This window comes from Triticum urartu, chromosome 3, assembly GCF_003073215.2.
Source record: "Triticum urartu cultivar G1812 chromosome 3, Tu2.1, whole genome shotgun sequence".
Lineage (NCBI taxonomy): Eukaryota > Viridiplantae > Streptophyta > Magnoliopsida > Poales > Poaceae > Triticum > Triticum urartu.
Window position 1 is genome coordinate 611,224,337 of NC_053024.1, and position 22,731 is coordinate 611,247,067.

The 22,731-nt window shown below is 44.7% G+C and overlaps 2 protein-coding genes across 6 annotated transcripts; one reads left to right on the forward strand and one right to left on the reverse strand.

Annotated features, from left to right (window-relative positions):
- Positions 1 to 1,927: 1,927 nt before the first annotated feature.
- Positions 1,928 to 5,029, forward strand: LOC125545340 (WD repeat-containing protein ATCSA-1-like). 4 transcript variants are annotated; one of them, XM_048709256.1, is made up of 9 exons: positions 1,928 to 2,217; positions 2,427 to 2,684; positions 2,789 to 2,948; positions 3,029 to 3,243; positions 3,708 to 3,945; positions 4,065 to 4,219; positions 4,296 to 4,385; positions 4,464 to 4,535; positions 4,680 to 5,029. In XM_048709256.1, exons 1-9 carry the CDS (start codon positions 2,065 to 2,067, stop codon positions 4,737 to 4,739), a joined length of 1,401 nt encoding a protein of 466 aa, XP_048565213.1. In that variant the 5' UTR covers positions 1,928 to 2,064; the 3' UTR covers positions 4,740 to 5,029. The 4 variants fall into 4 exon arrangements, with proteins under 4 accessions (XP_048565213.1, XP_048565210.1, XP_048565211.1 ...); XM_048709253.1 differs by having other exon boundaries at positions 3,029 to 3,204; XM_048709254.1 differs by having other exon boundaries at positions 3,029 to 3,204; positions 3,711 to 3,945.
- Positions 5,030 to 5,192: 163 nt separating this feature from the next.
- LOC125545337 lies at positions 5,193 to 14,962 on the reverse strand. 2 transcript variants are annotated; one of them, XM_048709249.1, is made up of 15 exons: positions 14,670 to 14,962; positions 13,674 to 13,800; positions 13,527 to 13,567; positions 12,435 to 12,528; positions 9,898 to 11,963; positions 9,669 to 9,800; positions 9,476 to 9,545; positions 9,325 to 9,364; positions 9,063 to 9,135; positions 8,925 to 8,987; positions 8,172 to 8,249; positions 7,086 to 7,258; positions 6,410 to 6,456; positions 6,087 to 6,312; positions 5,193 to 6,010 (listed from the first exon to the last, which is right to left on the reverse strand). In XM_048709249.1, the coding sequence occupies exons 1-15, from the start codon at positions 14,879 to 14,881 to the stop codon at positions 5,751 to 5,753; spliced, it is 3,702 nt and encodes a 1,233-aa protein (XP_048565206.1). In that variant the 5' UTR covers positions 14,882 to 14,962; the 3' UTR covers positions 5,193 to 5,750. The 2 variants fall into 2 exon arrangements, with proteins under 2 accessions (XP_048565206.1, XP_048565205.1); XM_048709248.1 differs by having other exon boundaries at positions 13,527 to 13,582.
- Positions 14,963 to 22,731: the final 7,769 nt, after the last annotated feature.

Here is a 22,731-nt window from a genome sequence, read left to right on the forward strand (position 1 = left end):
AGCTTTCGATCTGCTCCAGATGGCCAAGCGAGTTGGCCCGCAGAGCGAAACCGCCGAACACGAAGATCTATCCGAGGAGGAAAACTCTCCCTTGGGCAGCATCGTTGTAGATGGTTGAAGGAGCCACCGAACCTCTTGATGACGGCACAGTGGAACTCTCAATGAAAGCACCAATGTCGATGTCAAAACCGGCGGATCTCGGGTAGGGTGTCCCGAACTATGCGTCTAAGGTTAATGGTAACAGGAGACAGGGGACACAATGTTTTACTCAGGTTCGGGCCCTCTCTATGGAGGTAATACCCTACGTCCTGCTTGATTGATCTTGATGAATATGAGTATTACAAGAGTTGATCTATCACGAGATCATAATGACTAAACCCTAGAGGTCTAGCTTGTATGGCTATGATAATGTATCTCCTCCGGACTAAGTCCTCCGGTTTATATAGACACCGGGAGGATCTAGGGTTACACAAGGTCGGTTACAAAGAAAGGAATCTACATATTTAGTCGCCAAGCTTGCCTTCCACGCCAAGGAGAGTCCCATCCGGACACGGGTGAAGTCTTCGGTCTTTGTATCTTCACAGCCCGTCAGTCCGACCCATGGCTAACAGGTCGGACGCCCGAGGACCCCTAGTCCAGGACTCCCTCAAAGGTCGATCCATTGCATCATGGTGAACTTGATATCCTTCTTTCGTGAACATTGTCGCGGGCCCTTTGCTGAACTTGCTATCCTTCCTTCGTAGGGGAGGAGGTTGCGATTCAAGAGAATGAAACTTCTAGGCTCGTGGGATTGTTAGGTGACGACTTTGAGATTCACAAAATCAACGGGAGTCGTTTGCTGAGTATTAACTCGTTCAATTATCATCTTACTCTCAAGGTTCTCGTGAAAATGTTTCGATTAGATAGTATACACACAAAAATATAAGATTGCATGTCACACCTCCTGTTTTTCATGTCTTTTTAAAGAAGTATACAAGACAACTACCAATTAAAACACATGTGATCATTAGTAAAGAACACTCTTTTTCCAGGGAGCAAAGAACACGCTTAATCCATCTACTATTCCGTTTTTGTTATCATCAATAACGCTCCTCCCAGTACTTCACCTTGTACATATGCTAAGTCTTCCAGGTAGGTAAAAAATCTGATGTGGTAAGTTATTTAAAAGAAGAGAGATGAGTGTGGTAACCCCATGAAGAAATAATGCTAAGCGCGTGAACCTAGGCAAAACATTTAAAAAAGGAAGCCCACCAATACATGAAGAGCTTTAGTTGCTAAATCATTAAATGAAGCAAGTTTAGCAACCATAAGCTAAGCACCTATGCATTGAGGAGTATAGTTGATAAGCTATTCTAAGCACCCATACATTAGCAACAGCCTAAAGAACACACTCAATCCATCTATTTTTGTTACTAGAACAATGCTCGTTTGTTGCAACGGGATATAAATATTTTATTACGTTAGCTTGTGATTTACCTGTCAATAATAATGCAATTGTGTAAATAAATGTTCATCAAATTCTGACCGTAAATTACCTTATATTTTGATTAGAAGTTTGGTAAGTAAAGTAAAGTGAAATTTGTTCAGAAGGTAAGTAAACTAAGATGATTGATTATCATCTACATTGAAGGTTGGACAAAAGGTGGTAAGAAGAAAGGTGAAACGGGAACCTTATGTTCTTTTTAAATAGTATGATAGTGATAAGTAAAGTAAAGTGAAATTTGTTCAGAAGGTAAGTAAACTAAGATGACTGATTATCATATACGTTGAAGGTTGGATAAAAGGGTGGTGAGAAAAAAGGTGAAACAGGAACCTTACGTTCTTTTTAAGTAGTAGTGATTTACTGTTTACAATCGTTTCATCACATCCATAGGAGGACACGTGTACACCCCTGACATCTGGATATAACCGCTGAATTTAATGGAAGGGCAACAATTGAGTCCCCTACCTCACCGGTCAGCTCAGCAGGCGCCCGATTCGCGCCGCCCTCCCCCTTCGCTCGCGCCCGACTTCTGTCGCCGTTCGCCGCCGCAGAGCGCATACACCGCGGCGCGCCCCGAGTGGATGTGGTGGGAGGAGGTGAGGAGGAGGGAACGCGGGGAGCTGCGCCCGCGGCGCTTCGAGGCCCTCGCCCGCTCGCGCCGCGCTGCCTCGCTCGCGCTCTCCAACCGCAAGGAGATCGCGACCCCGCACCTCGGCGCCGTCAACTCCCTCCAGGTCCCCTTCTTCCCCCTCGCTCCCCCAATCGCCCCCTGTCACTGCCTCCCCGCCCGCCGCCCCCGCATCAGCTGCGCGTAGCGCACAGATCAGCGGTACTATTAATTTTGCGTGTTAATGCGTCGAGAAACTGCGCCTAGCGAGATCGAACTTCTGTGCGGATGCGTCAATCGACGTTGCCGGCGTTCGTAATTTGACAATATGGCCAGGTTGATTTGACAGAGGGGAGGTACCTGCTCTCGGGGGCGTCGGACGGGTCGGCCGCCGTCTTCGATCTCAAGGACGCGACGGAGTACGAGGCCGGGTTCATAGCCAAGCACAGGAGCATTCTGCTCGTGGACAGGCAGCATCAGCATGGCCACAAGTTCACCGTCTCCAAGGCCATCTGGTATCCTGTGGACACCGGGCTGTTCGTCACGGCCTCCTTCGATAACTATGTCAAAGTGTGGGATACCAATTCCAGTCAAGTATGTGTGTTTTGCTTTGTTTGATGCCGATCTTAATATTTTGCCCCGTTGAGGTGTTGATTCAGATGTTCTGGTCATTCTGGGATTGGTTTTCTTTTTCCTAGGTGGTCATGGATTTTAAGATGCCCGGAAAAGTGTACAGTGCTGCAATGTCCCCAATTGCAACAACGCATATGCTCATCGCAACCGGAAGCGCAGACGTTCAGGTCCGTTTGTGTGATATTGCTTCCGGAGCCTTCACTCACACGTTGTCCGGTCATCTTGGTTAGTCCCTTCCTGCTAGTGTGATGATGAAACACCATTCTTGTTTTGTTTTTTATGCTTATCCTCATCGATCATCTCAGATGGTATCATGTCTTTGGAGTGGTCTACCTCAAGCGAGTGGATCCTAATGAGTGGTGGCTGCGACGGGGCGATACGTTTTTGGGACATAAGACGAGCTGGATGCTTCCTTGTCCTTGATCAGTTACGGTCTCAGCTAGGAAGACGGCCTCCCATTATTGATAGCACCACGGACAACGTATGCTTGCCGTCATCCTTTACTTTTATCTGCTTCTGGGTTTGGTTATTTCTTCAGAATATATTTGCTCGCAGGGCTAATACAGAACTGCTTGCTATTATTCTGGCTACTATTCCAAAACTGTTAGGTCTCCAAGTAGGAGTGGATTTTTCCTGCAAGAAAAGGGTACAAGCGGATATCTGGTATATATTCATGTCCTAGGCCTATGTCATTGTTTTAGCATCATCATATATATATGGTATGGATCAGTGTAGTGCTCTAGTTCTTAAAAGATGGGATCTGCATTTCATTGGGAGATAATCAATGCTGCTCTACACAAGGTTCCTTCCTGCTGTTTATTGTTGTGTCCTGAAAAAATGGTTGATGTCATGCAAGTACAATGGGAGATAATTAATATTATTAGGTTCTTGTGTTGTTCATTGTTGTGTCCGAAAGATGGTTGATGACGTGCAAGTACATCTGCTAGTTGACATCTTCAATGCATATATATTTTTCGTCTTAAGCAGCATCAGAAGAACTTAGGACGTTCATCTTCATCAAAGAGTTACTCAGTTCAGCAGAGGACAGGCAATCATAAGAAGCAGTCCAAAGCACTACGCAAAAGTCTAACCATGGTACGTGGACATACGCAACAGAAAGTGCATCCCGGTATGTCATCCAGTCAAAATCATAAAACAGCTCATTATGGTGCTGTTACAGGATTAAGAACAACAACAGATGGGATGCACCTTCTTAGCTCAGGTTGAGTTAATTTCTTCTCTATTGGTTATCTGCTGCTATGCCTGAAATTGGCATGCAGTGCAACGATGATAATTTAAGCTTAAGCCTGTTATTAAGAAGAGGTTATCGTTTCTCTTCAGGATCTGATTCTCGTTTAAGACTCTGGGATATCGATTCAGGCTGCAATACTTTGGTCAATTTTGAAGCCATGCGATTGCAAACTAGCAAGCCACTACAATTAGCTGTCACTGATGATCCATCACTTGTTTTCATTCCATGCATGTCAAGCATCAAGGTATGCTGTTGCTTTCCCAGCTTTATGGCTTCATTCTGCATTTTGAAGTTCACGTCTAAGTATTATACTTGCTTAGGCATACAATACATGGTCTGGTACGACATTTCAAACATTCCGTGGGCATTATGACCATGTAAATTGCTGCTACTATAACTCACAAGACCAAGTAAGTTTTCCCTCTATTGTCCTCTCTAAGCTTTAGTGTTTCAACGTGTATTCCATTCCTAAATATTCGAGAATGCAGGAACTCTATACTGGTAGCAATGATCGACAAATTCTTGTGTGGTCTCCATCGACTCCTGCTTTGACTGAAATGGTATAAAATCTATCTATTGACACCATATGCAGTGTTTTTGCATTTTTCTAGTGAGTTAATATTCTCCCAATGGGAGTTTGAGAAGGAATTTAGTACAAAGTTTACGTGTAAATTTGATGATTTGACGCTGCTAAATATCTGCAGGAAGACGATGACAAGCGGCAAGAGGGTTTTGCAGCTGATGAGGATAACTGGAGTGACTAAGAACTTATGAGTTTTTTGAGGGAGAGAACTTATGAGTTGATCATGTGTATATACAAGGTTACTAACAATATTGACACAAGTGATGCCGAAATAAAATCAGGGGTCTTATTAGGCATTACACGAACCAGTAATTACTTGTGTTTGGTTACCACTCTGAGAGGATGCTGCACATTAGGATTTGAATTTTTTGTAGTTCATTGAAACTTATGTATTCAGACATCATCACAAAAAGAGGAGAGTACTATGTATGGTTCACCCAACTGTTATTTATGTACCTTTTTCTTGCTAAAGCATTGCACATGTTTTATGCCTTCTCTGATGCTGAAGTTCCTGAAGGGAACAACGATGAAATTAATATAAAACCAAATTACTATTGCCATTGGTCTTGTTATGAACAGGGTCCCCAGCAGCAGAAGACACATGAGTTCTACTGTTAAGTTTACATGATGCAAGTATCATGCAACTTTTGATCAAGAGCAATGGCTCCTGATTTCCATTATTCATCTATAACATATTGGTGCGACATTGTTCAGTTTGTCCATGTTACAACTGGCACGACATTGCTGAATTTGTGTGACTGCGTAAACAATAGATGTACATATGTGCCTTACAGGGAAAAAAAAACTCAGTTACAACTTGCACCAGGTTCAGAGAAGTTGCGGACGCCTAGCCCGCACTTATTCCAGACCTACCATTTATTGTGTTGCTGAGCTGCTAATATTCTCAGAACTATGATTTGCTGAGCCCAAGATATGCAGGACCTGGTAGCTCATATTGCCTGAACTTTCCTAAACTACAAGGATCTGTTGGAGTTCCTAAGATACATAGCTCTGTTATGTATAACTGTGCGTAACTGGAAATCCGCAATGGCAACCCATTGAAAGGTTGAATCGGACAAACATACCATATATTGCTGCAAGTAACAGCAGATGCTGCGACAGCTTATTGTGTAGGTGGATACATACGGATGATCCTGGGTTGCGGCGAACATTCCCCAATTGTGCTTGCCTTTTAGATCCTCTGACAACGAATGATGCCTGCGGCGCCTCCGTAGCATAACCATTTCTCGCTACCTTTGTTCATATTCCATCTCAGTCGATGCAGCGCTACAGCTTTGGGAGGGAAGAGCTCAAAGTTTTTAGTGTCTTCATCAGCTGGGACATTGCATGTGCCACCATTCTCTAGCATTAGAGAATCAGCTAAAACCAGAGTCTCTTGGCCTTTATCAGGTCCATCTTGTCGGCCCTCTCTGGGTTCTGGATCTACATGTTCTGCAGGGTAGTTCACCAGGCATGTCAGGCAGTAAGGCAACGATACAAGTTGCAGCAAAATGGAGAGAGTTTTTACCTGAGTTGGTGAGGGTTAGTACTTGCTCTTTTTGTGTATCGTGGGCTTTAGGTACTTTTTGGCATGGTTTTGGGCCCTTTTTTGCAACCAGAGGAACGTTTGACATAGGAGGGCTTTGCAATGTTCCACCAATCTTAATGGCTGTCCCCTCCTCTGCTAGCGAACCACAAAGGAAATAGGGCACACGGTTCCTCCCAGGTTCCTTCTCCCAGAATCTCGAAGTAAGCTACACGTGCAATATTTGTTTAGCACACATGAGATTCTGTATGACAAGCAGAGGTAGGAAATGACCATGGTTATGGAGTACAGGCTAGCGGGTTTACCTGGAAGCGCACAGCAGTACCATCTGCCACACAATAAGCCGCATAACCTGTATGTAGGCAAAATTAAGGATCATAGCAATTATAAGATTCCACCAATATGTGCTTAAGGTTGATATTGTACAAGAAGCTAGTCATTCTCCCTTGCTTCTATATAGAGATTCATTTATATATCTTTAATATCAAGTGTCCAAAATGTAGGAAAAATATATATTAACATAATAAGTATCACAAAAAAGGTGATCCAGTGTCCAAAACAGAATATCATACAAGGTATTAATATTACTAAACTAATAAGCTGTTCAAGTATCACTATATGCCGCAATAACATAATTATAAGCTTTATATTCATTTACTTAACACAACAGTGTATGGAGAGTCCCGCATAATGTGTTTCCAGATTCCAGATAGTTCCCTGAACAGTTTTGCTAAAGCACATCTAGATGTGCCCTAAGTATTGCACATCTAAGTCCTATCTCATTGATTTTACACAGAGATTCGTGCAGGCATTTTCTTTTGTCTTTTCCTTTCTAGTTTGACCGAGTCACTTAGATGTGCAATAATTAGGGCACATCTAGATGTGCCCTAGACAAACAAGTCAAGAATTCTTAGTAACTTGTAACTGCATACTACTTAGGCCGGATATTGAGTATGGTTAGGCATGGTTCTGGAAATGTACCGGTAATTTCTGAGACATGGACATTCCATATCAAATATTCTGACAACTGATAAGTAGAAACGCCCTGAGTTTTAGTCCCAGCAAATGGCCTTCCGGTGACTGGAACATCATTGGCAATTCTAGGTAGGCTGAGGAACTTCAATGTGCCATCTTCCAGTGAGATGACAATACCTCTGAACATGAAAGATAGCAACAGTTAATGTTATTAACCTAGTAGACAGAAAATATCTATAACCTGCATATATATACAGAGTAAGGCCCCATTTGGGAGCTCAATAGAACTTTCCGCACATACAGATTTTACCAGTGTATTTTACTAGGCAGTAGGCACAAACAATACCACTGCAAACAAGGGAATCCTAAACGTAATCATGAATGAACGCAAAAAAAGAAGTGAGGTGAACTTCAGTGTTAATAATTCAAACCAAACATTACAAGCCACACGAGTCCTATATATGTTCACTATGTTTAGGGCAACAATCACTGTTTGTTGGGCCAATGATCAAGTAATGCAATAGATCCTCCCAATAAAGGGGCAATCCTTGCACAAAAATATATTACCTCCATCCCAAATTACTTGTCTTAAATTTGTCTAGATACGGATGTATCTAACACTAAAACATGTCTAGATACATCTGTATCTAGACAAATCTAAGACAAGTAATTCGGGACGGAGGGAGTAGAATACACATGAGTAGATAAAATCATTTATGTTTTTTATAAGCTATAAAAACTAAATGCAGATTGAAATGTAAAGGACACAGAAGCATTAAAGGAACTAATTAGTTTTTATAAGCTACACATCTACCTTAGCAAGTTAGCATGCTGACATATCACACAGATCAGATGAGCCATGTATATGTGCATCAGAAATTACCTAGTTTCTCACTGACAGGGTAAAATGAAAAACAAGGTAAAACCAAGTCACTATCCTCAACTGGGTAGTGATGAAAGGTAAGTAAATGTCATGTAATGAAGGAAGCTGAGTACATTAGTGTCTGCAAGATTTATTTACTCCAGAAGGAACAGGACTCATTACTACAAACGGAATGAGATTAATTTGCCACAAATGGCACAAAACATTACCTAGCCTCCTTTAACCAATGAAGACTTAAAACAGCCCTTGGGGCAGTGGTTAGTTCCCACAGAGGACGGTATGGATCTCTGCAACAAACGAGTTATATGAGGTGCATTTCAGTATTCAAACATTGCAGCTCATTAAAAAAAACAAAGCAAGAAAAGATTGTGAATCCAGCAATCATATTACTGTTTGCTGACAGTATGTACTCAATTAAGGTTATGCTGGTGCCAAAAAAAAGTGCTCTTCAATAGTAGCTGCTACACCTATGGTTACTTGCTTCCGCTTCAAATTTTCATAAAACTTGACAACGGCCATGGGCTGTGGCAACTAAATGGCGATGTTTTTCGTTGAAAGGTGTGCTGTATTTGTTCATGTGAGGATAACAGATTCTGCAGATTAAACACACCTTCATTTATTGACCCAAATGTTATCATTGCAAAACAGCACACAAAAGATGCGTGGTTCTCAAATTGCAAAGTGCAGTCAATTCGTTTGGAAAAACCTTCCTAGGTGAAATATTTAACCAAAAAATAAATTATATTGACTATGACTAGTGAGATAAGCCTCAGCACAACTCCATATATGCAATATACCCAAAATGGGTTAGCAAATACTACCTCTGTACCAAAATATAAGACATTTTTGTAAGCTAAACAAGCCTACAAAAACGTCTTATATTTTGATATGGTGGGAGTAGTAGTTTCCTCCACAACAAAATTTGAGTTATTGATTCCAGTTCCTAGTAGAGTTTATGCTACCTTAAATCCCAGAATTTTAGGCCATCCTCTCCAGCAGTGACGAAGATATTTGTGTTTTCCTCACTGTCAAAATGATACGGAGTCAGAAGTTAGTGTTTATCTTTTGGAATGGAACAGAAGTATAACACAGCTTAGTACCTTACATATGGTGCCCACGAGAGGGCTCTGATGGGAACAGATTCAGCAGTGACACACATAAAAGGTTTTGAATCTATACATAACGAGAACAACTGGTTAATATAACACAAAAAAGAAATAAACAAGAGATATGCAGTTCAGGCATTCCAATAGCTTGCTCTTTAAACATGTGAAGTAAGCAGTTCCTGAGTCAGACATGTCATCTGAATGGCGCAAGTGACAGAAATCCTATGAAAAGGGAGGTAATAGACCAATAAAATACCTTGTGATGGCAAGTCTGTAGAGAACTTCCATAAAGCAACCTGGAACATCAAAATCGAAACACGAAACTTTCAGCAAAGCACCTACTAACCAAACAGTGCAGGTATCAGATTTAAACTAAGAAAATAATTTACTACAGGCAGAAAAGATACCGTTCCATCGTGACATCCTGCCAATATCATATCATGAGGATAAGGCGACCAATCAACTGTCAAGGGAATGCTGTTTACCATTATAAAGAGGCAATGACTTCAAAATGAAAATTCATGCTGATGAATTTGACAGAAAATTTAAATCTGCCATCTAGTTTTAATAGAAAAATGATGAAAGTAAAAGTTGGAATACCTCTGTATGTTTCCGCACTTAACTTTAGCACATCTAAATACAGGTTGCAGCTTTAGAAAGCGAGGATCGGTGCCCTTCACTGAAGAAGAGGAATATATTTTCTGGATCATGCTTGGAGATGGAACTTCCCATCTGTGCACAATAATGAATAAGTGCATAATAAGTGGTGATATTCAAAAAGTGATGGCCAAACAATTCAAAATGGTGGTCAAGCATAGGATGTACTCACACTTCAAGTGAGCCATTTCCCAACAGTACTGCAAGAAAACCCAAATGTGATTTCTGTTCTGACTGATTTGGTAAAGGAGGCTTCCATTTGATGTCCCAAGCAACTTTGCCGTTATGAGCTAAACACAAGACGACCCTTGGTAGATGAATGCCTTTGGGGATTGCAGAAAAGTTTGAGTTTTCTGCACAAGTAATAATATCATTTTTACTTGATTCTTTGGATGGAACTACTTCTGTATCTTCCACAACAATGATCTGGGCACTGTTTTCAGAAGGAACAGGCACAACTTTGTTGGCAGCTTCACTATCATTCATTTCCACAACTTCATGGTTAGCAAGTGCACTCTTACATCCAACCAAACCAGCCTCATTAGCCATGTCTTCACTTATAGATGAACCCAGTAGCTTGGGATTCTCAACAGAAGACAAATTATTATTTGGCATGATATACATGGAGGATCTCTCCATCTTCTGCGCGTCACCACTAAGAGCTAGTGAGCAGGTCTCATTTGAAGCAGGTTTCTTTGTAGGTCCTCGTACACGCCTTCTGGTGTAGACAATTAATTCTTTCTTACAATTTTGGACTGAGGCCACATTATCATTTGACTGGGGAGTTGTCTGATTGTTTTGTTCTTTGCCGCATAATGCAGTTGAAGAACTACACTCTACTGAAACAGACTTCTTTCTATGTTGGGCACTTAATTTTTCCTTGTAATTTGCATTACACAAGCCATGTGTTGGTGATGTGGCATCAGATGATACAACACTCATATTGACATTGCACTTTCCTATATGACACCTCAACGAACCAATTGAAGCAAGATCGCTTGCTATAGCTTCACCGTCACTCTTGGTCAAAGCCATGGGATTGTCCGAATTGGTAATTGTAGCAGCCGCCTTTGAGGACTCGGTACCAGAAGCAAATAAACAACTGTTTGTATTTGAAAGTGTCTTCCTTCTAGGACGTCCTCGTCTCCTACTACCACTTGATTCCTCGCCATTTGATTTAGCTGCAATATGCATAGGCAGCAAGGAATCTTCTAAAGTGGGGCCTGTGTGCACATTGCCATCACATCTTAGCATGCCAATCGAACTAAGCTCACTTGTCAAACTAGAGTGTCCATATGGCAAATGATTCTCAACAGAGTGTGCTAGATTATTTGAAATGGTCTCCCTACTCTGTGATTGGACACCAGAAACCACTGACGAAGAAAGTGCACAAGGATTTGTTTCCTTTTTAGGTCGTCCTCTACCCTTCCGACTTCTTGATCTTTTCCCACAAATTGTAAGAGATGAAGATGGAACTGGTAGTTCTGCATCAACTGTAACAAGACTTAAATTAGAATTAGACTCCGTGTATCCAGTTTCTCTTTCAAATTCAGTATCAGTGCCAGAAACATGCTTGCTGCTGCTTGGGAGTGGATATTTCCGGGGCCTCCCCCTTTTTTTCTTTGGTTTCGTGCAGCATATTAGAGCTCTAGAGATATCTTCTGTCCATTCAGTGTCAGGCGAACACTTTATTTTGTCAATTGGGATTTTCCTAGGTCGACCCCTGCCTTTTTTTGGAGCTGATTCCACAGGCTTCACAGATGGTATAGCACAAGATAATGCAAGATCGCCTGGAATAACTCCTGAAGTGACAAGAGGGTCAACAAAACTAGAACCTGGACTTCCGCTATTTTTTGTTGAATCTACCGCTTTGGCAACTGACAGTGGATATTTTCTTGGTCTGCCCCTTGGTTTTTTCAGACTAGGTTCTGCGTGATCCCTTGGTTTTTTCAGACTACTAGGTTCTGTGCAATCATCCCCAGTCGTCAGTTTTATCTTTCTCGGTCTCCCTATTGGTTTTCGAGGAACTGATGAACTCTCAATTGAATTGTTCTCGTTTGGTATTTTTCTAGGCCTTCCTCTACGATTGCTGTTACTGTATGCAAGCATTGACTGATCAGTATGTGCCTCTTCAAAGGGTGCTACAATACACCAAACTTGAATGATGCCTCTGCCAATCAGTGGCATACCAATTTTATGGTAAGAAGAACCAGGAGGATGAGCAGCAACAGCAAGATACTGCAATAGATAAAAGAACATGATCAGCAATTCTAAGACCAATAAAATACCTTGTAAATCCAGTAAATTCTTGCGAGTAAAAAAAGGTACTCCCCCCGATCCATATTACTTGTCGCTCAAACAGATGTATCTAGCACTGAAATACGTCTAGATACATCCATTTGAGCGACAAGTAATTTGGATCGGTGGGAGTACTATTCATAGACACTGAAAACAAGTGCAACCTAGCAATGAGCCTGCATGCAAAGATGCACTTGAGAAAAGCGCTGCAACGGTTGTCTGGCGGGTTTTTTGGAAGTAAAACGAATCAATATGCCATTGAAATGTGGGCTTGTGACCCACATGCCAAGCAAATAGATGATGACATTTTTCTCATTGCTAAATTTGGTGGTGAACAACATAAACTTTTTTGAAGCCACGACTTGCAACAAAAGAGCTACTAGTTCATGCTCAGAATCAGTTGATCACAACCTCGCAATTTACGGGAGAAGAAGGCTTGTCGCACAACCTCGGGCACCAGTCCAACGACCAAACATTCCCTCCAGCGAATAAAATGAAGTCAGAGCTGCAACAATTAAGAGATTTAATCACAGTTCAATCAGCATGGTTCTCTACAGTCATATGGATAATGTAACAGAGAAAACTGGAAGAGTAGAAATAAGGTCATAATTAGCACTGTATCCACATATCATCAGTTTATGACAATGCTGAAAATTAATTAATGAAAGTGCAATGGTATTTTTCATCAAGTAACTTCACTGTTAACCTACTAACAAATCCCCACCCCCCCCCAAAAAAGGACATACTCAGTGCTGAAAGCTCCCACACAAGGTGGGGGTGGGGAAGGGAATTTCAGACAGCCTTACTCTTGCATAATATTTCTGCAAGGAGGCTGGTTCGAACTCAGGACCTCCAGGTCACAAGTGGAGGGGCTCTGCCACTGCGCCAGGTCCGCCCTAATACTAACAAATCCCCCAAAAGCAGCAAAACCTTGCATGGGTTGGCGACATTTGATGACCCAACTCACTCTGCAGGATTACTCCTGGACCAAGAGAATATTGTTTTCATTCTCAAATAGTTGTTCTTTTATTGTGTATGCAGTCCAGAATTTAAAACTTGACCACTGATTACACCAAAGAACAAAATGGTATTCATATATTGGTCAATGAAAGTACTTCCATAGCACTAATCATTTTAAATTATTTTACTGGTATATAATTCGAAAGGGTACTTATCAAAGGTGTATTTGAGGTCATGTTACGTGTGAAACAGCAAGAAAATTATTATACTTTCGTAGAAAATTCTTCACCAACAAGATGAGAATAGGGACTGGCCTGCTTAACAGTCCATGTGCTGCAACCTTTGAATTGTGAGCAGACAAACAAAAATATTACATAAACAGGGCTATGGAAAAATCTTGGGTCATAACTTCAATACTCCAAATAACCAGAACTGAGGAACTTAAATCGTAATGTATCTCTCCTCAACAAACTTAGGGAGAATCATATAACAAAATAAGAAGATTCTAATAAGTTGAAACAGTCTAGCTTCTAGAAATAATACCTGTATGTATTATTATCCCTCCCATCTTCCAAGTGTGTGACCTGCATTGATTTGCACTGATGTGATCCAAGAAATCAGCAGAAAGCTTCCCTCCAATGTTATAACAGGAACTTTAGACTCAGAAATTAGCACCGTAGTTTTACTAACCTGAGGAACAGATGCAGACGAGAATTGTGGTAAGGTAATCTCATGTGTGTCATCTCTGGATGAAGTTGATCCAGTGCCGTAAGTAAAACTTACACCTTTTGGCTCATAATTAAAATGCTTCCATTCTCTGGGAAGATAACAATTGATTAAATGTCAAGCAGAATGGGTTCTGAGTAATCCAAAAAAACACTAAAATACGAAAACAGGGAAGGACAGAGTAAGCTAGTAAAAACGAAACAAGAAGACATCTTGTGCTCTCCAATTAGGTATACTGCCAATGCAACAACTGCAACTTTTCACAATGTGCTAAACTTATGGAGAAACAGAGCAATCTCCAATGAGCATGTGCTACTACTTAGCAGAAAAGGCTCAAATTAATTCCATACCAAGTCAATAAAAGTGGCCTTGTCAATAAATCTGTTCTTTTTAAATCCAAAATGAAAGCTACTACAACTGTAGATCAAGAAAAAGCCGAAAACTCCCAGTGTCCAGGCGTCCAGCCATTGACTTTAAAAGATCTTGTCATAATCAATCAGTTAACAATAAACTTGAACTTACTAAATTTTCACAACAGGTCTCATGGTACCATTCTTATCAGACAAAAACGAGCTGATAACAACACAATCACATGCGGTGACTGTATCAGACGAATTCTAGTTAACACTAACAGCAAGGAATAAATGCTACCATAGCAAGAACATGACGACTAGAATTTATCGTTTGTAATGGTGCCATAAACTCCAAATTCACAAACCATAACAAAATTCTCCCGCACAAACGACATATCAATCATTCAATCAACAAAACTAAAGAGGTTCCACGTTCCAGGCTCCACCGTACGTGCACAACCACATCTCCGTCACGCGCCACGTGTAAAAAGTTCAACCGATGAAGCAGCCATTAATTGCTGACGCCGCTGTACGGCTTGCAAGCCCACAACTGAAAGTTGCCAGATTCTATCGCGGTGATTGGGGAGCAAGGAGAGCGCGTCTTCACCTGAGGAACGTTATCGAGGAGGCGAGCCGCTCCGCCTCGGCGTCGGGGAAGCCCGGCTCGGGCTCGCCGGCGGCGAGCTCTGAGATGGCGCGTACCGCTCTGGAGAAGTCCTCTGCAGATTGCTCGAAGCAGCAGACCTCGACGCCCGCGTTGCCCTTGTGCTCCCCTTCCGGCGGGGACGGCGCGCCCGTCGTCTCCGGCGGCGCGGCCATCGCCGGCGGGGGGAGCAGGGACCAAAAGCAAGGGGTGTTCTAGGGCTTAGAGCCGCGGGAAGAGAGGGCGTGTCTGGCGGAAGTTGGGCCCAATTATACACCTTGGGCGCACCAGCGTGGGCTGGGTTTCCTAGTATGTGTTTTCAGGCCCTCGAAAGGCTCCGAGTCCGGCCCTGCTACGTACTGCCGGCGTGTCCTTTTTTTTCATCAAAAGTCAAGTACAATTCCTAAAAAAAAAAACAAGTACAAACGGACTACAACGGTTAGGAAGGCGAGAGGATAACGGCTCCCTGTAGATGGAATAAGATTTTCCCCACCTAGTCCCTCTATCTCGGTGATGCTTCTAGCATCGTTAGAGAGCATGTGGAGGTGTGTCTTCCGCAAATCTCGTAAGATTTGGTCGGTGATTGTCTTTGGTGGATTGCACAGATCCAATCTTTGTTCGACACGTCCCTGTGTCTTTAAGTTGGATCCTTCCGATCTACGTGTCTCTTTATCACGGCGGTTGTTGTTTTAATGCGCTGTTCATATGGACCCTTAGAGCATTTACAGTCGGACTTGACAAATCCGGATCTTCAAACGCCTGCGAACGCAACCGGACGCGTCCACAGACAGTGACCAGTCACGCCTCAAATTAGCTACTCTGCATTCAAGTATCCCATATATTCAACCCCTGGATCCATACAAAGCATGCAAAAGAAATCCTACGTACTAGCCTAGCTAATCTTCGTCGTCGGAGATGTCAACGAAGTCGGTGTCATGCGTCGGGTGGGCGGGCGCATAGGAGGGCTCCGGCTCCTCCTCCTCATGCTCGCCCTCATCCATGTAGGTGAACATCTCCTCCTCCTCCGCGGCATGCCGCACCTCCATCTCCTGCCGACGACGGCGTCTCGCCTCCGCATCCGACTCTGAGCGAAGGGAATTGAGGATGGCATGTTGCTCCGTGCTGCAGATCCGTGTCCCCGGTGTCCCCCACATCCTCTTTTGGCTCCTGTTCCTCAACCTCCCCCTCAACCTCCTCCAACTCCTCCTCCGGATCCACTGCATTCGGAGGTAGTCCCGCGGCGATCCGGGCTCCGTGCCTTGCCCCGATCTGCTCAAGGAGCTGCAGTCGGCGCTCCAGCGTCAGAAATGGGTGGCCCTTATCCTGCAGCGTGGGAGCATGACTACTAGTGATGGCGGATGGAGAGTGGAAAGTAGCGGCGGCGGTGGACGGGCGGAGGAAAATGTAGAGGGGGTAGGATTTCGGTGTCGGTGGTCGGCTTAAATAGCCGGGCTAGGCACTACGTGGCCCGCTAGAGCGGTGCCATGCAGCAACATTGGTCTGACGGAGGAGACGAGCTTCAGACCGTCAGGTTTCTGTGTGATTCCAAGCGTTTGAGTCCCTTTTGAGGCGCCCGGCTGGATGAAATTTCGTGACCGGTCAGTGACCGAACGACCTATCCGGTCATTCGAGGCGGGTTTATGATGCCCGGGTGTAGATGCTCTTAGCATGAAAACTTTCTGACTGTTAATTACAACAAATTTTGCCGGCTCGGATGAGAAAGGGGGATGATGACGACGCGTCTTTGACTCGCTTCACTTGTGGCCTTCACTAGGTGATCTATGAACCTGGATGTAATTTTGTTATTTCTGATGTTCGTTGTACTGTCATTATTGAAGTTTAATAGATTGAAAGTTTCCCGAAAGAAATAAATAAATTCCACACAGTATGCACTCGGTATTTTTTTCTTCCAAAAGACAGTGAGCAAATATAATTGAACACGTCACTTAGCAAGCCAATGTATGACGAGATTGCTTACATTTGCTAATTTTTCCCGTGGCAACAAACCGGCACGCCACTGGTTCCTGGACGGCCGAAGTACACTAGACGCTCAGCATGAGAAAAGAGTCAGCGTCTCGCACTCTTGGACGTCCGAAGATGCCCGATGATTTCACACCACTTGGCACGTGCGTAATCATTTTCACGAGGGTAATCTGGTGGAGATCTCAACCTGACGATGGCGGCAGTGGTCTGACTATCTCGTCAGCAACCGAAAAATCACCACGCACCAGCATGAGCTTCCTCTGCGGTTCCTCCCTCACGCATATGCCTCGCCAGAAAACGGCGAATCCGTGGTTCGCGCGTCACGTAGTCCGGGTCAAGTCGACCCCCGAATTAGGTTCCGCGTCGACGTGATTCCACGTCTGCCGAAAACCCCGCCACTCTCTCCCTCTCTCTCGTAGTACACGCACGCATCTGGGAGGTACTGTAGGACGCGACGCGCGACATCTCGGTCGCCGGTCGGCCTCGGATCCCATCCCGGACAGGAAAACAGCGGCCGGTACGCCGTACGCGCGCCCCCCAACCACCCATGGTCCGGGAAACGTGCCGCACGCACGCGCCGATGATGCGATCGAACGCCTCGCGCGTACGCCTCCGACTGACCCGACGCAAGCTTGCGTCGGCCCCGGGGAAAGCTGCGTCGTCTGTCTCCGTCGCGGTCTCGCGCGCGGGGCGGCGAGTAGGGTCACGTCCCACCGCAGCGCAGCGCAGCTGCTCCTCGTCCGCACGACGTGACGCCGCGCGGTGACCCACTGGATATCTTCGATCCGCTCTACGTGGCTGCCTCCCGAAGCGCGATTCCGATTCGAGATCTGTTTCCGCGCCTCTCGTTGGGTGGGCCGGCGACACCAGTACGGAGAGATATCGTCTGCGCGACTCGTGTCACATGCACAGGTCCCGTATTTTTTTGACCGCGCGACCCTATCCTATCCGTCCTCGTTCATTTGGGATAAACGGACAAACGAGGCGGCCCAGCGCGCGGAAGCAAATGGACTTTTATTCGTTTTGTGTCCGTTTTCGACCCATCCACGGCCCAAGTTTGCGCCGCTTTTGGGGTGAAACAGACACCACATGGACGCGCGGGCCGTCTGCGCTGTCCTTCCCTGGCCCGCCCGTCAGTGACAGGGCGGGCCATTTTCTATCCGGCCCCCTCCCTCCCTCCGGCGCACCCCCTCCACTCTGATGCGGGCAAGGCACCATTGATCGATAATTCTACTAAAGCTGAGCCATTTGATGAGTCAAGGCATGAAAAAGTTGCGGAAAATAATGTCAAGCATGCGACCAGATTATGCAGAGGAAACGATGGTCGTGTGCGATAGTTTTGTGGACCAAAAATTGCTCCTGTATTTGAAAAGGAATTAATGCATGTTGATTCTCATCATACAGTGTTTGTATCAATACCTAGCAGAATGTATAACAAAAGGTCCAGATCGAATGCTAAACAGGAACCGAAGCCAAAAGATATAATTCCAACGTTTCGTACGCCTCCGAAGATAATAAGGATCGGCACTTTTCTGTTTAAACTACAGGCATGCAATTGATAAGATCTGCCAAGGGATAAGTCTCCGTCTTTTATTTAATCAAGTCATTTTATTTTTGTGTTAGGCAGTTTCACCAAGACCTGTAATTTTGCTTGTACGGGGCAGACGTGACAGTCAAGTTGTACTATTTACGTACATGTTTTGAGTCTAGGTTAATTAAGGTGATTAATGTGGCTGGATAATTAATTAGTTAAATCCTTAGTTTGTTAGGCTGGTCATAGTGGGGAGTAACTTATACTAGTGTCATGCATATGATACTAGTCTAAGTTACTACCTTCGTAGTGCAAAGTAACATAATAGTAGTATTATAGATGACTTCATTTATTAATTTGTAGACTCATCTTGTTTTGGGAAGCGCTATATTACAGTAACATATTATGTCACCACTTCTCATTAACTACATGCAACATAAGCAAAAAATTTCTTGAAGTATATTATGTTACTAGCTAAGTTTCTCCCACTATGACTAGCCTTAGGAGAGTCCGTTTCAATTTAGTTTGACTTAGTCTTTTCCAAGTTCGCGTCGCCTATAAAAAGGGCTGGCCAGGGCCGATGTAGAGATCAGTTTTTGAGTTTTCTTTTGAGTATGAGATATACAGAAAAACGTCCAAGTTACGGGCGGCCATATCTTGTGTATTATTTGTGATTTTCCCATCGTGGAAATTTACTAGCGAAGGAGGGTTGATCATCACATCGACGGCTGTGTGCTGATCCAAGGGGGTCATTATTTTTATTCGTGTATTTTCGTACGCGGGTGAAAATTATCTTGAAATTTGCGCGGAGGAACAGGGGGACGAACTGTTGATCAAGCATCGCCGTGAAAGATCGGGCATCTACACGCACAAATTAGTATCTCACTAGTCTGTGCTCCATCACACTCTTCCCCACTCTTCCCATTGATGTCGCCGCCGCTGCCATTGCAGCCGTGCAGTTCAGGCGCGCGCTCACCCAGCCCCTTCCCCTCGGCGCCGCCGAGCTACCCAACCACGGCCACCTGGTTTGCGCACCCGCCGACCGGATTTGGGGCGGATTCGGTCGGTCTTGAGCTCGCCTGGCTGTGGGAGGCCGGGCCGCGCCATGAACTGGTCGGGCACCTCACCGGAAGGCCCTATTAGGGCCGCAAGGCCACATGCAGGCAGTGGATCCTCCTCTAGCCGCTCGGATCTGCACCGTCGGTGGTCCGCCGGCAGATACATGAATGGCGGTCGGCCGGGCTCGGTGCTTGCCCAAAAGCTCGCCGGCGCACCGTTGCCACTCATTAAGTGCGACCACTGCCCAAGGATGGTCGTGCGCTGCGTGTCTACAACGCCGGAACATCCCGGATGGGTGTTCATCAAGTGCTTAAACGATGGGGTATATGCTCTTTTTAGCTTGGGTTTGTACTAGTTTTGACTAGTTGTGCTAACCACAAATTTTATTGTATAGCATGGATGCAAGTTTTGGTATTGGGAAGAAGAGTACATCGATATATTGATAGAGTAAAATTTAATACATGTTCGTGCACTTTTAGCTAGCATAGAGGCTGTAGATGAGACAAGTGCACTTGTTGCTAGATTAGAGGCTAGACACGAGACTAGGTGTGAGGAAGCAACATCGACTTCTGGCTTGAAGAAGAAAGGAGGATGCCAGATCGAGCCTCCTCCATAGATTAACAATGAGTGCATCGAGAAGACCCTAACCCAACTCAAGGAAGCAGTTATGGAAGTTGGGTATCTTCTAAAATGTATTCTTGTTGTTCTTGTTTTTTTGGTCTTACTTTACTAGTCAAAATGTGATTATGTATTTTTCATGTACCGAAAATGAATGATGAAAAAAAGTTAAGGACTTGCAAAGGAAAATGTACGCGGACAGGATGCGGCCGGGATGCGTCCGCGCGCTGGGCGCACGGCCACCGCATCCCAGGACAGGCCCGGACACGGCCCCATCGCCCTACCCAAACGGACAGAATCCGGACAAAACGGACGAACGTTTGGGATCGCGCGGTGGAGTTGGCCTTATAGCGACTTCAAGCACGTCTGGCCCCTGGCCGAAACTAATACCAAATCTGGCCCCTGTGGTCGGCGCCAAAGTGCAGGGGGCCATATATGCACATCTCGACTCCATACGCTACGGCGCCGAACTAGTGGGCCCAATAGCTGCCCGTCAAGCCGAACGGATGGCAAAACCGGAGACGTGGCATATTCGGTGCCACGGTGTTGAGCGCTAACATACGGCGCCACGGTACTTAGCGCCGAGCTTCGGCGCCACAGCAAGCGGCGCCTTCATCCTTAGAAAAAACCAAGGCTCTTGTTTGCATCATTCTAGATGCCTTCTGGATTCGGACGACTGCTGGTGCTGAAGTGTTCGGTCTAGGCGCCGTGTAACCTGGCGTCGACGTTATTTATTTCGGTGCTACGTTCCCTGGTGCCGACCTAGTCAATCTCGACCCCACTCTCACCGGCGCCAATGCCTCCAGCTGATAGAAAATTTGGCCATGACCTCCACTCATTTTGTAGCCAACCCTGAAACATAACAACAACAGATATATAACATCTCAAATCTCGGCACAACACATCATAGCTCAACAACAAAAGCCATCACAATACAGCGCAACACTAAAATGTTTAACAAACATCATCACAAAGAGTCCAAACATAAGAGAAATGACCATAATGTCACACATACTCAGTTCATAGACATAAAAGGCCTCGAAACAAAAGCAACAGTACACAGTACACATTACACATAGTCAACGCTTTCTTTTTTGGTGGCGCTGCTCTCTTTCTGAGGGCATTTGAACCGGGGGTGGTCCTGTTCACAAGCATATGCTGCCTAGTTGTCTTACGAGGCTGAGTAGGCTGAGTCGGCTCCGGTGCTTCGAAGCATTGCGACAATATCGTCTGATCATCTATGGAGTTGTCCGCCTCGTCGCTCATATAGAGATGACTAGAAGATGTGGACGATGGTTGCACATTAGCCAAGTCTGTAGCAGGAGCCCGACATGCAAGCCTAGCAATGAGGCGACGAGACCAGTGGACCATTTTCTACAAAGCACAACATATAGTTAACTCAAGGAAATATAATGTAAAGAATTATGTACATCATGGATAGTTTACCTCGAGGCATTCACGTAGAGTAGATTCGGCTTGCGGAGTTCCTGGATACACTCGCAGAGCGTCGCCAGCTTCGTTAATCCCTCGTAGGAGCTCCCTAGCCTGCAAAAAAGGAAATCTCAATGATAATGACCTACACATAAGATGTATTGAGAGTCAGTTTATTAGGAGGAAGTATCATTACCACGCGGTCTCGCACAGGCCCATGCTGGCTGTGTCTACCACCCAAGCGCATGTTATCATCATACTCATTGCCTTCATCGCCATCCGAAGGCTCATCCAAGCAGTCAACATCAGTCCACCTAATCTTTAGATGCACTCGAGTCACCCCGTGTAGCCAACTAAGATGCTCTCCATAAGAAGACTCACGATGCATTTGCATGTTGATGCCTGGATTGTCTTCGAACTTATTCCAAACATCAATATACTCTTGGTGCTTGCACCTCCAGTCACTAATTCTCTTGTTCTTTTGCCGATCAAGCCTAACAACACACGAGTAAAAAGAGAGTAGTTCATCATGAGCATATATTGTGAAAGACGAATAATAATCACTAGGTTTCACGGGATTACTTGTGCAACTCAATAGACGTCAATATAGTCTCCGGTGGTGATAGTTGAAGCCTCCCAAACTGCCTCGCCACTCAGTATGGTAGGTGGAACTCCACGGCATAGAAGCAAATGAGTGGGCGTCTCACACTCCACATCGATTCGTCTTGGGTGCATACGACATTAAGTTGAAAGTCAATCTGGTCGTATGGCAGCCATTGTACCTATCATAAAAGTCAAATTTTGTTGCTTGGATTACAAAAGAGCACATCAGAATAAAGAATAAATGATGAAAGTAATCTTGTTGTGAACTCACATGTGAAGGTAACAAACAGTCAAGCTCGTTGGTGTAAGACATTATAGATCTTCCGTCTTCCCCCAATTGGTCCTCACCTCGTCCCAACAAATGAGTGACAGTAGACAAGTGATCCAGCTCATCATATTCCCAGTCACGACGTGTCCGGCTTATGGGTCGGCCCACCGGAAGTCTCTCCCACATCCATATCTGGAAGAGCAGCACACAACCACCAATGTTGGACGTACCAGAACTCCGCTGAGCCCCATCCAGTTGTCGGTATAGGAAAGCCAGCCCCGCTGAGCCCCAAGTATACCTCCCTGCCTCGTCCCAGTCTCGTAGTAGAGGGAGAAACATCCAAGAAGTAGAGCTACCCCCAGAGTCCGCAAAGAGCATAGTTCTGAAGACGTACATCACATAAGCCCGGGCATAGCGCTCAATAGTAGGTTCGTCAGCTCCGTATGGTAACTTGTGAAAGTGTTGTTGAAGCCAAGTGAACTTCAGCCCACCTATCTTTGAACCATTTTTATCTGGCATGGGATATGGTGGCC

Bases quoted from the DNA above. Each gene is read 5' to 3' on its own strand.
- LOC125545337 (XM_048709248.1), bottom strand. From the start codon at position 14,881: ATGGCCGCGCCGCCGGAGACGACGGGCGCGCCGTCCCCGCCGGAAGGG. The intron at 13,583-13,673 runs GTTAGTAAAACT...GGATCACATCAG, and splicing joins CGTCTGCATCTGTTCCTCAG to TGCAAATCAATGCAGGTCAC. The intron at 11,964-12,434 runs GTTGTGATCAAC...TATCTATTGCAG, and splicing joins CTTCTCCCGTAAATTGCGAG to TATCTTGCTGTTGCTGCTCA.
- LOC125545340 (XM_048709256.1), top strand. From the start codon at position 2,065: ATGTGGTGGGAGGAGGTGAGGAGGAGGGAACGCGGGGAGCTGCGCCCG. The intron at 2,218-2,426 runs GTCCCCTTCTTC...CAATATGGCCAG, and splicing joins GCGCCGTCAACTCCCTCCAG to GTTGATTTGACAGAGGGGAG. The intron at 3,946-4,064 runs GTTGAGTTAATT...GTTTCTCTTCAG, and splicing joins GATGCACCTTCTTAGCTCAG to GATCTGATTCTCGTTTAAGA.